The 18,042-nt window shown below is 39.0% G+C and overlaps 1 protein-coding gene across 1 annotated transcript in view; it reads right to left on the bottom strand.

Annotated features, from left to right (window-relative positions):
• Nucleotides 1-11,918, bottom strand: part of LOC306960374 (complement C3-like) — a 33,878-nt gene extending 21,960 nt beyond the window's left edge. Inside the window, exons 1-13 of the mRNA XM_079552803.1 lie at nucleotides 11,794-11,918; nucleotides 10,553-10,751; nucleotides 10,305-10,467; nucleotides 8,931-9,025; nucleotides 3,582-3,670; nucleotides 3,426-3,508; nucleotides 3,130-3,217; nucleotides 2,946-3,048; nucleotides 1,243-1,363; nucleotides 1,037-1,152; nucleotides 809-958; nucleotides 624-723; nucleotides 17-108 (exon numbers count right to left, since the gene is read on the bottom strand). Coding sequence (XP_079408929.1) covers nucleotides 17-108; nucleotides 624-723; nucleotides 809-958; nucleotides 1,037-1,152; nucleotides 1,243-1,363; nucleotides 2,946-3,048; nucleotides 3,130-3,217; nucleotides 3,426-3,508; nucleotides 3,582-3,670; nucleotides 8,931-9,025; nucleotides 10,305-10,467; nucleotides 10,553-10,751; nucleotides 11,794-11,870 — 1,476 coding nt within the window. The 5' untranslated portion in view covers nucleotides 11,871-11,918. The remainder of the gene's footprint in view (nucleotides 1-16; nucleotides 109-623; nucleotides 724-808; nucleotides 959-1,036; nucleotides 1,153-1,242; nucleotides 1,364-2,945; nucleotides 3,049-3,129; nucleotides 3,218-3,425; nucleotides 3,509-3,581; nucleotides 3,671-8,930; nucleotides 9,026-10,304; nucleotides 10,468-10,552; nucleotides 10,752-11,793) is intronic.
• Nucleotides 11,919-18,042: the final 6,124 nt, after the last annotated feature.

Consider the following 18,042-nt stretch of genomic DNA (forward strand, 5'->3'; position numbering starts at 1 on the left):
GAACAGCGTCACTCACCAGGTACGTAATTTCAAATCGTCTGGATTGGCTTCTCAGGTTAAGTTGGACCTTAAGATCAGCTCCTAATTTCACATCTGTTGACATCACATCTACAACAGAGAGAGCAAAGGAGAACTTAAAAGACACACAAGAATAAGGCATCTTCTGAGCACCAGACAATTCTTATCCCATCACGAGACATGCGAAAGCCTCTGAACTGAAGTGCCCTGACGCGCCGCCTGTGTCGAAATAGACACGCGTCAGATGATGTGCCGCGGCGCTCTGGTGTGCGTTGGGCTTTTGGCAACTCATTAGAAGACATTGGCAACTCGTTAGAACGACTTGGTATTACGTTAGAACGAGTTGGCAATACGTCATAAGGACTTGGTATTACGTTCGAACGAGAAAGCGCAGTCAAAAATGTTTCAATCACACTGGCAGCAGTGAGTTGCGTACGAAAGAGAACAATAACTGACAAACAACAACCATTGATACTTCCCGGTCAACATTGTAAATACATCAAATACAGGTTAATATACTAAGGGGGGTGTTGCCTGCCCCTCAAAATGTCTGTGCACGTCACTGTTGTGGCCTCTTGTAGAAGTTAACACTGTAAGGCACTCACTAATGTGGATGTAGTTCAGGCTTTTTGACTGATGAGCTTTAGCCAACATTGACTTTGAGGTCTGTCTTCCTGCCGGCAACTGGTTATCATTGGTCCTTGCCTTCGGTCAGATACAAATGAAAATGCTCAAAGATGGAAATGCATAAACCAAAATGATTATTTTGCTTTCACATCTTGTTACTCACAGTTATAGTCAGGCTTGAATCAGTCTCCCTGGTGTTGACCGTCAAACTTGCCCTGCCGTTGGCTCGAGTGGTGCCATGGAAGTCCTGACCAGACACCACCACGACAGGGATGCCCTCTGCAGGAGTCCCATCAGGGTTTGTAACAGTAACCTGCACAAAGCTCAAGTTAAACATTTGCCTGTGATTATGAAAGTGCATTTTAAATCATTTTTATGGACGTTTACATACCGTGACATCAAATGACATTCCTGCTTTGAAATATTTTGGTGTTTTATCAAAGCTGATGATGTAAGGAGATGTAACAATTTGTAAATTTCTTAACTCTCCCTCAACCATTTCACTTCCTGTAAAAATATGATTAATATAATGAATACACATATAAATAAGTCAGTGCTAAAGAAGATAATAGGATTTTACTTTTTACTTGGACTTACCACTTTCTGTGTACACCGTGGCTGTCACAAAGAGAGATCCTCCGACCACATCGTTAATATTCGGGTAAGTCTTGAGGATGTGATCTTTCTGTAGTGTGGCTTGACCATTACCACCAACAATCTAAACGGGAACACCGGTTTGGTTTGAACATTATTGTTGTACATCATGTAAAGGCCAAATGCAAATAATGTGGTGCTGACAGACAGTTTGTTGTGTGTGGGTTTAATCGGGTGCAGTCGTGTGACATAACCTTTTTTAGTTTAATATAGAAGTGGAGGACTAGCGAACAGAATTTCTCAAATGCAAATGCAGATATTTTGAGAGTAGTATTAGTTTAGTTTATTGTTTATTGAAACAGGAACAATGTACAAACCATTAGTCTTTACAAAAGAAGAGATGATTTGTACTACCAGATATAGCTAAGTAGCGATATATTATATTAAAAAAAATTCAGAAACCCCTATGGATAGAGAAAGACCAGGGTGGTGGTCCATCTCTTTAAGAAGGAACTGAAAGGACAAAACCGCGGATACAGACGGCCGAAATTTATTTATTTCGCAGGGTGGCTGGGCGCACCCTTAGAGATTGGGTGAGGAGCTCAGTTACTCGGGAGGAGCTTGGAGTAGAGTCGCTATCCTTCACGTTTTAAAGAGCCAGCTAAGGTGGCTCTGGCATCTGTTTCATATGCCTCCTGGTCACCTCCCTCGGGAATTGTTCCAGACATGTCCTATTGGGAGGAGGCCTCATGGAAGACCAAGGACATGCTCAAGGGACTATGGGCCCGATCTTGTGCATCAAAACGGAGACGATAGCGTGACATTTTGCACTCAGTCGGAGCGCACTTTGTGATCTTGCCACTCCAGACTTGGCGCATTTAAGTGGGTTGAGACTCACACATTTTCCTCCAACCAGATCGACTCCAGGACGTCCAGGAGAGTGGTTGTGTGGGAGTGGGGGGTGAACATGTGCTTTTGTTTTGCTTCGCGTTCACGCCAAGCGCGGGCCGATCCGCGCCACAGCGGACGCTGTAGCTCTTTTTCTCTCGAGAAGTGAACATCGTTCAGGTCACGATGGGGTAAATACAGTTTTAGTTTGACCTGTGAGAGCATAAGGCTTAAGAAAGAACGCAAGACAGCGCAATGTAAACGAGGAAGTGAATGTCAGCCATGTTTCCATCAGTGCACCCCATCAGACACCCCCTCACAGGTGGCGAAGGCGAATGGCACATATAGCGCCGCCACTCGGAAAATAATTCGCCAAGAGCCTGCGCCGCCCCGTGCGCCGCCACAAGATCTGGTCCTATGTCTCTGAGCTGGCCTGGTGTTGCCTTGGGGGAACCCCAAGGCCTAGAACAGCTGGAGATGGTCTGTGTGGATCGGGAAGTCTGGACATCTCTGCACTGCTAAGACTTCTCCCTGCATGACCCGACGCCGTATGAAGTGAAAGAAAATGGATGGATGGATCATTTTTTCCCCAAAAGCGAAGGCATTGCTCGCCTTCAAGCCGCAAGAATATTGTGGCAAGTTTTAGAACTAGATCACAGCCAATTATGATAAGGTCACATTTTTGAGGAATTGCAGCTCTCACGCCAAGCTAGGCAGTGTGAGCATTCACAAGCCGCTGTCTGAATGGGTTGCATGTGGTCATCTTCATGCACGACCCAGTCAGACAAAGCAAGTGGAGTAAAGCATGAGGTACTTACTGGGATTCTTTGCAGTGATGCAGGAAAGACTTTTCTGACGGGACCTTTCATGACCCCAAATACAACATAGGCCGTGCCATCCACTTCTTTTCCAAACAAATATCTGAAACCATAAAAGGGTTTAGCTCTATAGCAGTTATTACCATTACATCAAAATAATATGCTTAAAATATGAGTTACTGACGTTGCTGTGACTCTAATATTAAAGGACGGGGTGTCGTAATAGTAGAAAGAACTATCAGATGTCAGCTTCACCTCATAACTAGGCAGCACTGAAAATCCATCAGACAACCTTTTATTATTTGTTTTGTTGTAAAGAAAACAAACATTATGTAAGCAGTACATATTCACATGTTGAGTTTTTTCAAATGTGACACTCCAGAAGCAATCTTTAGCTCATAAACAGGAGCAAAGGCATAAAAATACAAGCTTTAATAATGACTATCTCCAACAATGGCTTTTGAGTTGAGGGAAACTTACCATATTTTTTTACTTCAAATTCAGCAGAGTATGACTCCTGTGGGTTGTGTTGAAATCGTGATACAATTTTCCACTGGCCAACACTGGACACACATGGATGGATTAGAAAAAGAGTAATTTCCTAAAAGTATATGTAAAAGTATACACAAAACCAACCTGACGATTTCACCAAGCTGGTATGTTCCAGAGTACATTCCTGATTTGAGTGAGACAGTGTCCAGCGGGATGACAATGCCGTCAGGAGTCTGCAAGTGGCCGGCAAACGTTCACAGTTAACAGAAAGTCTGCAGTGATTCTCAAACTTGAGGGCACAATGAACCACCTCAAACAATATTTGACCTTTCAATTACCACCAGACCTAAAGACCAAGATCAAATCGAGACTAAACCTCTATAAAACTCTATAAAGGGTCTAAAATAGAACGAAATTGGGTTATAAACTGGGTGTAATCATGTCTAATCCAGAAAAACACCCAATTTAAATGGGTAAATGAAAAATAAATGAAATAATCTTTAATTAAAATAAGGGGAGGGACTTATTTCTATGAATTAATTACATGAGGTTTAGTGCGATTAAAAATATTAATCGAAATGAATCACACTTTACTTTTCAGACACTTTTTCAGTTTCATTTTTCCTGCAAGACTTTGCTTGGGACGAACATGACGTGAAGCCAAAAACAATTTTACTTCTTTAGTTAAGTTAAAATAAACTGCAGGTTTATTTTTGAAGTGTGTGAAATGATCACACAGGCCTCACATCTCCATGAAAATAAGTTAAAATTGAGGAAATTACATAGAAGCATCTATGATAAACCTCTAAAAAAAAATTATAACCTCTGAATAATTATGCTTAAATGGGATTAATTTCAATGAATTAATTAATTACATGATCTGGAGTATCACCCGAAGAGGGAGAAAAGTTCCTCCTGTGGAAGCTATACTTACCACTGTTTAAGAACCACTGCAGAGCAGCTTAATGAATGAAGTGGACATGAGTTGAATATTATCATGGTAATAGCATACACTGAAAAAAGTGAAACACTGCTGTTGTTGATTCAATATGTTCTTTGCTATTGGCTTAAATAAAGAAAATCAAATTGGTTGGTCCAATTAAAACCATATAGATTGAACATTGTGTTTTGATACATTTTTGTATGTACATCCAATGGTCTATTGCAAATTGACAGTTATTTATAAAAGTTAATTGATCTAATGAACAATCGTTCGTCGAGCCATCGAACACAGGGGGCAGCACTGACAACCGCAGCACTTGACTCTACCAATTAACGCTGAAGAAGATGACACACCACGTGTTCCAGATTTCAAATGTGGCCAAGACCTTTTCACTCAAGATCTAGCCAGACCCACTGTTGGAACTTTACAGCGAGAAAAGGTAAGTTAAAAGCATATTTAGACTTGTAAACTTAATACATGTGTCCTGTATGTATGCACAGAGGCGTCAACTAGAATTCTCCTTAAGTTGAATTTTAATTGAACATGTTTTGGCACTGAAACTGAATAAATTGATTGTGCATCAAATCTCTTAAATATTGTAGGCTATGAGTATTAGGTTGAAGGTTTTATTTTTGACCAATTGCACCCTTATGATTTAGATATTACACTAACTTAGGAGGGTTAAGCGCAGCCGCCATTTTGTGTCGTGACATCGCCTGGACTTTGAAATGCAACTCGCATAAAATAAATACTATCTACCTTTACTGTGCTTTAAGCTGACATGAATATTATTCCTTAACGTGTTTTGCAAGCGCTTAAACCAGTGATGTGACGTTCACGAACGAATCGAGTCTTTGTTCGTCTCTTCACTGAGAACGACGGGAGCCGAGCGGAGCCAAGTCCCTGTAGAGAACATGAACTCTTTTTCTTTATTATTCCTCTTCGCGCTTAAGTTGTGCATGCTTATTTTGCGAAACAAGTGTGACTGCTGGAGTGGGGCGGAGAGAGGAGTGACACAGGGACAGACCGCGGGACGTGAGCGCGGCCTGCGGGGAAAGGGTTTAAGCGCGGGGCTCTGGGAAAACAGCGAGTGAGCGCCCGAACGTGTTCCCAGCGCCAGCTCTCCCGGGCCATGGGAGAGGAAAGGTGCGCGGGGTCGGTGATTGAGGAGGCGGCTACAGGCGCCCCGACACGAAACATCTTCCACCTGTTCGCTCAGCTCCACTCCGCTCTTGGCCGCCTCCGAACGGCAGCGACATCACCGCGCCCACTGCCTCCTCCGCCCCGGTCCCCTCCACCGCTGCTGCTGCCCCACAGGGAGCTCAAAGTGAGCAGCATGAATGAAATAATAAACAACTGTTTAGGGGCAGACGAGCCCCGCGTTGAAACACTATTATATGACCTGTAATTACAATTAAAGGACAGAAAATGTTTGACCCAACTTCCAAAAGTGACTGTCATAAAAAAGTCATAAAAAGTCATTTGTAAAATAATTTGTTCAAAAAGCTGAACCAAGCAAATGTAATTAATGTTCAGCTCTTCTTTATTGTGTACTTTTTGTAATTTTAGCATGAATATGCGTTGCACTTTTTATCTTAACTTATTTATTAAATTCAAAAGACTATATGCATTTTAGTCTGTTAAATTTGCTGAAAAAATGAGACCATTTACAGTTAAGTAATGTATTTTTCTGTGTCTCATCTGCACAGGAGCCGTCCCCGACACCAGTACTAGGACGAGGACTCCTGTTTGCTGGTCATCTCCATTTGAGGAGGTAGGTCTATGCATTATTTGAAAGGCATAATGTTATGCAACCTTATTGTACCAGCACATTTTCAAGAATATATCTATATATTTAAATTACTACAATGTCTGTACATACTTGTTTACAGTTAAATAATTATCTTACAGGCTTCCATGAGCGGTACACTGGATGCAGGTGCACACCATGTGTACTGAAGTTAGTGATGCTGTTCCAGTGGACGCGCATTTAAAGAACATCAGGTATGACTGGGCTTGAAAATAACCATGTCTTTGTAGTGCTTGTGCTCTTAGCTGTAAAATCTCTTATTATATTAGGTATGGTATTAACAACCGCCAATTTTACATAATTTACAAAACTTAACTGTTCAGATTTGAGCAACATCAATGTTATTAATCATTTCTCTATTTGATCGGTTCTTTATTGGTTCTCTGGGTTCCTGATCAATGGCCTACATAACATATGTGCATCTTGTAGTTTAACAATTGATCAGAGCCAATAAATGGATCTTTTTTGACAAGTGTGCGAGCTTACAATGGGCTCTATTCACACAAGTGACACGTGACTTCAGACTGGACTCTCTGGGAGGCACTGCTTTCCTCTCCCATTATTTCCCTATGGAGGATTAACAGTGTCTCATCCAAATAAATGAATAGTTCTAGATTACATGGCAGGTTGTAAACATCATACTGGATGTAAAGGCTTCACTGAAGGACATGTCAGTGTTCCATCGTGGTAGATGTTTTTGTCCTCAAGCTAAGGGCTAACTTTTTTCTTCAGTCAAGTATTTACATCCAACATAATGTTTTTAACATGTACCTTCAACTGTTCATGGGTAATTCACTGTCCATGGAATCTAGAGCTTTTCATTAATTTGGACGAGACACTGCTAATCCCCGACAAGGAAATAACGGGAGAGGAAGAGCAGCGACTCTCGGAGAATCTAGTCAGAAGTCCCTCATATAGAGCCAATCATGTACTATAATGCATTTGAAAAAAATCTGCAAATAAGCCTGTGGATGTTATGTACATAACATCGGCCACTGAGTTGGCAATGTTTTCTTGAACTGTCCCTGTCAAAGAAACATATAAATGAATAAGGGTATTGAACAAATATTAGAAAATGAACTGAAAGCTGACGATATTAGAGTTGCAGGAGAAATATGGTTTTATTTTACCCAAAAACTAAAATTAGTTCTCTAGTACTGTGCAATACCTAAAATTTTGCAAAAGATCAATATCATGTAAATACTGGAGCCAGTCCTTTTGTCTAAAATTGGTGTATATATATGCTTCTTTATATTTTAATTAAGAAATACCATAGGAATGTATCATTTTCTAACTTTACTTTACAAAATGGGGGAAATCAGGCTTTTTCATAGAAGGAGAAGATGAACGACATTTCAAATATTGTAAGATTCTGGTTTGTGTTTAACATGAAGTGCACATTTATTACTGATTTGGGTATTTTGAGAGCGGACATACTTACTTACATACTTTCTCAGAGCTCCCCTTTAATACATGTATTTTCAGTTTTATCTACAGCTGCAGTAATGTTATTTACAAAACCCTCATACTGTAATTACAAAGTTAAAATACCAGTGGCTCATTCAGACTCTGTTTGACCTGGTTAAGGCTTAGTTTAGCCGGGTTTAGACCCGACCATGAAAATCATTGCATTATTTGTAAATTCTAATATGTGTTATTCCACTCATGTTTTGCAGATTCAGCAAGATTTCCGTGTGGAGGACGAGCCGATGGCAGTCGTCGTAACACCCATCGTGAAGATTGTGACAGATCTGCATTCAATGGTTCAAGACTTTGCAATTCGGACTCATAACGCCTCAACATGAAGTACCCAAAGAAATGTGAACGCACAGTTGAATTCATCCTGAAGGTACTCATGGGACTGGATAACAAGAAATGAACACGGATCACAGGGAGACTGATGCAGTGATTAGTATGCTGTACCTTGGCTGCACAGTTGTTGTTTTTTGGAAAATTCTTGTTCATCCAGTTTTGCTGTGAAAGTGTTTGAAAATGCATAACAATGTGGCTAAATACATTATACTACAGTTTTAACACTTTTTCTCAAAATGTTTAACCAGCTTTTGAACCTTGAGCCAAGAATTGAAAAATTAGAAAGTATGAAATGTTTGTGTACCTACATTACTCATATTACAAAATATTGCAATTTGCATTTGTACATACAATGTCTTTGGCAATAAAAAAGTAAATTAATCCAAATGTGTTTTAATGAAATTAATCAATTTAAATGAAATCAATAAATGGCATTGATTAAGCCATTAAAAGTACATTGGTTCAATGAAAAAATTTAAATTGGCTCATATCTGCTAATGAAGAGTTTTAAATTGACTCAATTAACCTTTGAACATTCAAGTCAGGAACATTTTTTTGTTGAACCAATTTAAAATGTTCACAGTTACAGATGAAACATTTATAGTTGGACTAATGAATATATATCATTATGAACAACTAGTAAAATGCGGATGTAAATGATTTCTAAACAATTTGCAGATTAAGCCAATGTTTTATTTTTCTCAGTGTAGAGATGGCATGGTAAATAGGAAAAAATAGGAATTTATTTATCTATTTAACTGTCTGTCTATCATTACACTGGATTTGCGCTATAATTAGTAATATTACCATAAATACCATGTTATTACACTTTAAGGTACCATGCAATTTTGATTCTATTACCATATTACTGTGCTGTGAAAGGTAAACCGATTAATCTCTATGGTTACACGTATTGAACTGCACATACCACAATATCCACTGTGATAGAAACAGAGTTTCCCGTTGCCTCATCCCTCCCGATCGGCTTCATGCCCGGCGTCAGAGCAAAAATCCTAAAATTAACTGAGACAGAAAAACATGTTTTCCATTTTTGCATTTTGTAGCTGAAGTACTTGACAATATACTATCGACTAAATATGGTACATTTTACATTTCTGACATGTTAAAATTTATATTCTATCATGTTTCCGTCTGAAACAAAATCTTTTCTGTTGAGGAAAAGCTGAAGATTGCTTATGACAGTAAATACTAGAAATTTGAAAGGTTTAAAACCATCATCTCGTCCAATATCTGAGAGGATGGCAGTTGAAAGAGCATCACAACTGTAAGCCATTATTACTAAAGGGATATTTCAGGATTTTTGACATAGGGTCTCAGTTCCTAGTTATCCAGTGTTGTTGATTTGTGGAGGTTTTTATTTTTATTCATGCAGTCCTTATATTTGAAGAGTTTAGTGGTGCAAGGCTAGTGCATTTCTACGGTATCAGCTAGCCTCCATTAAAAACAGTCTGACCCACTCCACAGTGCACCTGAGGCAAATCACTTAGAAAGCAGACTACCTATATAAATGTCTGTGTTTATAGAATAATTGTAACCATTTTGCATTTAAAATAACTTATATTTGAGCAGGATCAGCTTTGTGGTTAAGCTACGTAGTGGCGGAGTGATCTGCTAGAAAAAAGTCCCTCAAAATGCGGTAATTCATGTGATCATTCAGTTACTGTATATTTTTAAAATGACTCTATCGACACAGACATTTATATCGGTAGTCTGGTGTTATAAGTGATTTGCCTCAGGTGCTCTGTGTTTGGGTCAGACTGTTTTTAATGCAGGCTACTAGTTACCATAGACATGCACTAGCCTAGCACTAAACTGTTCAAATATAAGGACTGGAGGAATTTAAAAATATATATATCTCCAGAAATCAACAACACTCTGGATAACTAGGAAATGAGGCCCTATGTCAAAAATCCAGAAATATCCCTGCTGCTTAATGCATCGCCAAATTATCACTATCACAAAATTTTGTGATGCAATTTCCATGTCGCCAAAAGCCACAGTAAATCGCACAATCACTGACTGTGATTGACACATATTTTTACTACATTGGACAAAACAAAAACACATAACTTTACACTGTGCAAAACTTTTGTTTTGTTTTTGATTTTCCACATTTGGTTCCATTTTACACTTGTTTGGGTCTTGCTTAAGTAAATTAATATTTAGTCTTGCTTTGATTGAAAGTGATCAGTTATCAAATATTGTTTTTCATACCATTTCGTATTATAATATAGAAATAAATCAAATGGTTTGAATTCTGACCCTTTAATGCTACAATTACCTATATGGTCAGGGGTGTAAAGGGTCTTGTCCGTTTGGATGAAAAGGTATCCCGACTGAAAGGAGACTAAGACCACCTTTTCCAAGGTGAATCCTGGGAACGCAGCCAGCAGGTACACATACTGTTTCACTGTGGGATCCTTGTCAAAACTATCAGGGGGGATCTGTCATTGGCAATAAATTCAATACATTAAAAGCTATCCAGAAATGGTTTTAAAAATAATGGAATTATGATGAGTGACACTTTACCACAAGTTCTCCAAGCGCTTGGTACTTGTTGGCTGCATTTAGCAGTACAGTCGTATGCTTCAATTCTGTGCTCTTTGTTGGATGGTTCCAGACGGAGATTTTGACATTCATCGTTGCCGGTCCGGCACAGTCTTGACACTCCACAAAGATGTTCTCTGCTGTTCCCACACGCAGCAGGTTGGGAGCAGACATCACCCTTCTGTTGAAAATAGGACAAAAGCAATACATTAATCCTATGTTGAATGGACGACGTTGTTGTAATCTGTTCCTATTATTGATAGTTTAGTGTTTTTCTTAAATCCCTGGGGTGGCTTTTATTAACGTATAATTAAGCATTATCGTTTTGTTACAACAATTATATTCTTAGTAAAAATCCATGAGTAAAATTGTTGGTCTGATTAATGCTTGCAAATTATTTTGACAAACCTCCAGACAAGAAATGTTTCATCATCGTTGTGAACTCTGATGTTTGCTTGGTCTTCAAACCAGACTCAATCAGGGCCAAAATCCATAATACTTGGAACTGTGACACAACCTGGATGTGGCAAGTGGCTATAGATCGTGTAAATGAGTGTAAAATAAACTGTAAATTACCTTTTTCCCTCTTTTTTGTATGAAGCGACAATCACAATATTTAAAATGCATTTATTCAATTATTTATTTTAAATCAAAAATATTTAAATATCTGCAATTCTTAATTGAAAATGCATTTATTTGATTGTAATTCTATGCCATAGGCCAGTGGTTCTCAAATGCCTCGCACCTTTTTTACAGTAAAATCTCATAATAAAATATTAGACCTTCCTAGTACCACCAGATCAAGATCAAATCAGGACTAAACTGGGTCTGAAAAGGGTCTAACATGTACCTAAACTGAAATGAATGTAAACCATGTCTAAACCAGAAAAAAAGACAATAATACTAACTTCAACTAGATTTCTGAAGCTCAAATGAAAACCTGCCTAAATTTAAATGTATTTCCTAAAAATGCAGATGACCCTTAGTACCACCTGGAGAAGCCCAAATACCACAGCTTGAGAACCACTGGTAGGTCATCTACAGAAAATTTAAATTTCAAAGTCGATTACTGGTAAGGTTATAAGGATCCCTCTTGCTGTGCTGCTATTAAGACACCCAAAATAGGAAAGTTAGAGCCTACATTTGCATTTGCCTAATATGTTCAGTATATTTAAGCTAACACTGAGATGCAAATAAGTAATGCTTAAATAATGTGGACTTACAATGGATCGGCATCAGTGACAGAAGAGATCCAGGCCAAGCCCAGAGAGGCCAGGAGCCACAGCAGAGTCCTCTTCATCTTTCAGCTCTGTGCAGTGCAGGCTCCACTCGGGACGCGGTTTTTTATCTGTGTCCCATGTGTAAACAACAGGAATACGCATCATTTCCCGACAGCAGTTGAGAAATGTCCCCCAAAAAAAAATCAATCTGGAGAAATATCTACACAGAAAATCAATGAAGGTTATTTTGGATTGATAAAAACATGCATTAATCTCTTACCACCCATCTTAACCAATTGCATTTTCTGCAGTTCGGCTTTCACCCAAATTTAAAAGCTTCTTGACTGGAGCTTACAGCCAGAGTAACGCCTCATTTGAAAGCTGACACCTACAAAACTGTTCTCAACGGATCCTTTTCCTCGAATTGTTGCCATGTTTTTGTCACTTTTGTTGTCACATTTTTATTACTCTTTTGTGGCTTTTTTCTTTCCTCACTTTTTTTGTCGCACTTTCATCAGTTCATTATGACTTTAAGATTTGGGTAATGCCACACTGGGCAAAAATGTGCTTGGTTCAGGTGAGGGTTAAGATAACTTATTTCACAAACAATGTTGTTGTTGTGAAAATGTACATTATAAACCATATATAGCCTAAAGTTAAGTCAAAGATAAAAAAAATTAAAAAAAGGAAAAGCACAAATAAGGACAGGATTGTGATTGTGACAGAAAATGGACTTTCCCTGGCTTGTGGTAAAATGACCTTTGAATGTAATAATGAAGCCCAAACCTTTGACTATTCCAAAGTTATCGATTTTGTGTGTTTGCAAAAGCGAACGCAAACATGACCAGAAACGATTGGTCACTTGGCTGCTGAAAGATCTAATGCTGGTAATCATGGCCTCATTGCTTCTTTAGAAGAAATTATATATCTTTCCAAAAAATGTGTGTTTCCACATTCAAGCCTTTCTCCTCTGCTGGGTTTGTATGCATTTTTGTAGCATTTATCAAAAATGATGTTTTCTGTATTTCAGTTAAAGTCAGCAAAAATATTACTGTCAAAATAGCAAAACTGAGAATAGGACATGCAGTGTGAAATGACTGAATTACTTTATTTGTTTATTTGAAGAGGACAGTGCACATTAATGAACACTCAGTACAGTTACTTTGTGTAAATGTGCCAGATTTAGCCATGGGCTACTTTCCATCCGTAGTCCTCGTACATTTAAGACAACAAATGTTTAAAACAAACAAACAAACAAGGACATATAATATTTACACTATTTACAACACATTATAAAAAAAGTTTCCCAATCTTTAAATCTTACAAGTAAATCAGTAAATCTTACTAGTGATCACAAGATTGATTAGCTTTTAACCACTGTTTAAGCTCTTTTTTAAGCTTAAACAGTGCACCTAAAATGCATTGTAAATTGTAATTGTTGCTTTGTTTTGTTTAATTTAAATTGCATTTTGGTGGAGAATACCCAGGTGAAAAAGAAGTACTACTAAATGCACTTCAAAGATATTAACATTTTCAAAAGTATGTTGTTAGCACACTTGTTAATTGTATGTACTCATTTTTAGTACATTAAAAATAAACTTTGCATACTTAAATTTCAATTGTAATTATTTTGTACTTAAAATAAAATGATACTATTAAATAAGTATCTTTTAGTGTATTTATAGAAAAAATGTACTTGGAATCAAATATCATTATTATAGAAAATACACAATTTAGTATCTTCTAGTGTACTTCTATACAAATACACTTCAGTTGTATAGAATCCTTTTCTTATGTGAAGGATTCTTTTCAAATAAGAATCCTTCAGTATACAAATCTCCCAAAATTAAAGATATACATTCCTTGTAATAAAACCAATGGCCGCTGGCTACTCTGCTTTATGCCCACGACACTGGAGGCCGCCATTGCTCCGCCATTGCTGTAGTACTTCTATATCGCCGCTAGTGCCCCATTGAAAAGCATTGGAGTTTAGACACCTTAAAAACAACTTTAAAGGAATAGGCCACCGTTTTTACATACTGAGATATGTTCTTACCTTAGCTTTGACGAGTTCTTTAGGACCTGTCTGATCTTCACCCGTGCCTTCAGTCACGTAAACACAGCGCAGACGGCGTTAGCATTTAGCCTCTCCCCCTCTCCATTATAGCTCCAAAACAGGTCAAGATAGAAGCTACCAAGCTCTTCCACGTTTTCCCTATTTAAATATGGTTACGTGAAGTGTTACACTACAAAGTATAATTACACAAAATTAAACAATGTGGATTTTCTAAACGGATAAAAGGGGGAACTATATTGTAAGGCGTAAAAATACCAGGAGTTTGGCATCCGCACAGTAAAGTGAAGATTACTGCGCAGTAAAGTGAAGATTAGGCTACTGCGCGGATTTCGAACTACTCCTGGTATTTGTTCGAGATGAGCCAGACGGACGCAGTTTTGACAGCCGACTGCAGACGCACGGTGCATGCCGGTTAGATTTCTGTCCGACTTGCTCCAGACAGGCTCTGATGTCACGGGCACGTGGGGCACGGAAAGGTCGTGAGACCCCAACGAGAGCAGCCGACTTTTTTTATTTTTTATTATTATTATTATTTTTATTTAACAGATGTAATTGCAAAATAAGAAGTACATGCATACATATAGTCATATTCACATTTTTAAGGCCAGGAGGGAGACATTGAACAAAAACAAAACGAACATAAAAAAGAGAAGAAAAGAAAAAAGGGAAATACAGAAAATAAAGTAATAGAGTCATACAGAATAGATCAAGACAGAAAAGGGGAATTTTACAACAATATATTATGATACAGGATGACATACAGGCAGCATTTACTGTGTTGTTATGTGGTATTTGCAGAATGCATTATGGGCTTTGATGGCTTTTTGATTAGCCACAGTCTTTATTGTTTTAAGATATTGATTGAGTTTGTTTATAAAATGATGTCCATTTGGCTTTGTTTGTGCCCACTTAGTTTTATGAATGTGATATTTGGCCAGGTGGATGATAGTCTGAATCAGAAGGGAAAGGTCTTTGGGAGTCTTTGAATTATCAAAATAAAACATGATGTCACTCTCCTGGAGGCTGATCACATGGCCAGTTTTGTTCTGGATAAATTGCTGTATATGTAACTATAGGCTGTGACTGTATGTGCAGTGATAAAACAGGTGGATGATGCTTTCTTCTTCAGTTTGACAGAAGTCGCATTTATAATCTATGTCGAGTTTGAATCTTTCAAGTGTTTTTTTAGCAGGGTATATGTTATGTAGGATTTTGTATGAGATTTCTTTGACTTTATTATAGATGCACAGCTTCTCACCAACCAGCCAAGCCCTGCTCCAGTTTACTTCCCCGAATACTGAGCTCCAGTGCAACGTTGCTATTGGTCTCTGCACAGGCTGGATGAGGTTTCTGATGTATTTATTAGGACACGTTCTTTTAGTGATATCAATTTCTCCTGTCTCATTATTGAATTGATAATTTTTTAAGAGATGCATTATTCCTTTTGGTATGGATTTACAAACTTGAACATATTCACGCTGCGGAATTGGAGATTTGTATAATGTGATGAATTCGTTGTATGAGAATGCTTGTCCCTGCTGATTGATGAGTTGATTAGTCCATATTATTCCATTATCATACCAGGTTTTGAGAAAGAGCGTTTTGTTGCGATGTTTAATATATTGATTGTTCCAAATGTAGCACCTGGTTGGTGAGAAGCTGTGCTTGTACATCAGCCTCCAGGAGAGCAACGCCTGCTTGTGGAAGTCTGAGAGTTTGATGGGTAGTTTTTCGGGTTTATAGTTACATTTTAGAAGAAATTCAATCCCTCCAATTTGATTAAAAATGTATTTGGGGATTGTATTCCATATATTTATTTTTCCTTTTACTAGTTGGGATATCCACTTAATTTTGAAGACATTGTTGACCGTTTCAAAGCTCAGAACTTCCAGCCCTCCATTTCCCCTCTGGTTGCATAGGGAATGAATGGAAGCTCGCCGCTCTCCTCACTTCCGCCGCTCTAGGTCTGAGCCCGGCGTTAGGAGAGATGCAGCGGCTGATCAAGTCGGCTGGTCTCCTTGGGGTCTCACGATCTCTCCGTGCCCCACGTGCCCGTGACATCAGAGCCTGTCTGGAGCAAGTCGGACATAAATCTAACCGTGTATATATATGTATATATGATTTAATGTAAATAAAAAAATAAATAAAAAATAAAAGAATAAAAAAACATAAATCTAACCGGCAAGCACCGTGCGTCTGCAGTCGGCTGTCAAAACTGGCTCATCTCGAACACACCTTTTATTTGCGCACACACAGGAGAGGGAGGAATCGTCGCCTCTGATTAGTGCTGTGGGAGCACGTGACTTAATTTGCACACGGGAAGCCAGGTGAGCGTGGGAGCGAGAGCTGAGCGTGTCCGCGTGAGTGTCGGTCATGTCGTGTCAGCGCTTCAAAGTGAGCCAGTGGGATCGGGAGCACTCGGGTAAGAGAAATATGTAGTCTAATGCGTGTTAACTCACGTACAGCCGCATTATACAGTGTTTTCACTTTTTTGGTTCGAGGTTGTGGCGTCAAAACGAAGCTGGTGGCTTCCCTACCTGTTGAACAGGTGTAACGAGACCTGTGGCATTCCTACACGCAGCCACCCGCACACAGCTACAGAGCGGTGAGTGTGAGCGCGCGGTCTTCATGTAAACAAGAAATTACGAGTTAAAAAACGGTGTGGTGTAGAGTGAACTAAGGAAGTCTTTTTTGCTGTTTTCTAATGGGCCTGTCTGCAGTACACAAGTTTTCCAACACTGAGCAAAACGTTAATTTATTCAGAAACTATTGTTTTTAAGTTATGTTGTTGTTCTACTATTAACCTACCAAAAAATAACTGTTTAGCCTAATTTTATTTGAGTAGGCTAGGCCGCTTTGTTTGATATAATGTTCACCCCTAGGAAACTTGAAAATGTTTTTAAAATAACAGTGCATTGTAGTTTCTTGTCTCCTGTTCTCTGTGTTAGTTTTTTTTCTCTTTGCCTTAAACCCATTCATTAACCCTGCATCGATAACAGAAACAACTGTCCTTTGTTCTGTGGATCTGGACTCCGCATGTGAGCAGTGGAGCCTGAAGCTGGTCCATGTATTTATCAGGAAGGTATGCAGCCGGTATCACAAAACAAAATTTGGGGGACAATTTGTCTTGTAACAGTCCACTACATTTGATGCTTATGTGTGCCGTTGATAAAATGACACGGCCAACAACGGCTAAAAGACTTTAGGTTACATGATGTTCTGTACTAGCAACAAATGCCCCATCTCAGTAGGGCTTTATTGTTTATAAAAGCTCTATTCTGAAACACGGGTTGAAATGATAAATGTATTGGTTGAAATGTGGCACAAGGTTCCACGTGGTGTCCTCCTCCTCCCCAGTTTCCAAGGGTGTTTCTGTGTGCCATTTGAATGTCTTTCCCCGTGCCTGCCTGGAGTCTGGTCCTGCATCACCCCAAAACATGCACAGTACAGGTTAATCCTTTTGCAAGGTAATTAGATCTGGAGATGGGTCAGCGGACAGGGCACTGCTCCTGACTGAAGGTTGGGTCAAAAGCAGTTGACAGTTTCCCTCATAGAAAAGTGTTCCTTTTCCTTAGAAGAAGAGCTTTATTTATATAGCGCCTTTTACAGACATCACAAAGCACCATGAGACAATTTGAATTCACTCCATACCCACTTAATCTTCATCACAACTCTTTTAAAAGTCATTCAGGCAACAAGAATTTTATGGAAAGTTTACTGTAATAGTACTGTAAAACAAAAGCTAATCTGGAATAAAAATGAAATGTGCAGTATCATTATGTTTGCAGTTGATAAAACACAAAAGCACTGTAACAGGATCTTTTCCCTTGTGTTTTCCCAGCATGGCGGTGCAGGAGTTGAGCCCAGTGTCCCTGTCTGCGCTGATGTCCACTGTCCTGTCTCTGCTCTCACTGGGATTGCTGCTGCTCATGTGTCTGATCAGGAAGAAGCAGAGGATGGAGGGAACGTACCGGCCCAGTGCGGAGGAGAGGAAACAGCCTGGCGCCAACCGCCCCGAAAAACCAGGACTGCCTCTGCCACTGCCTAAAGAGGAGCGACTCATTTAGCATAAGACCGATTGTGACTTTTCAAAAGACTTAATTCCCATTGAAGATTTCACTGGACAAACCATCGCTTTCCCCAAATTGTATGTGTCTATATATGTTGTATTTGTA

This window comes from Gobius niger (genome assembly GCF_951799975.1).
Source record: "Gobius niger genome assembly, chromosome: 3".
Taxonomy (NCBI): Eukaryota; Metazoa; Chordata; class Actinopteri; order Gobiiformes; family Gobiidae; genus Gobius; species Gobius niger.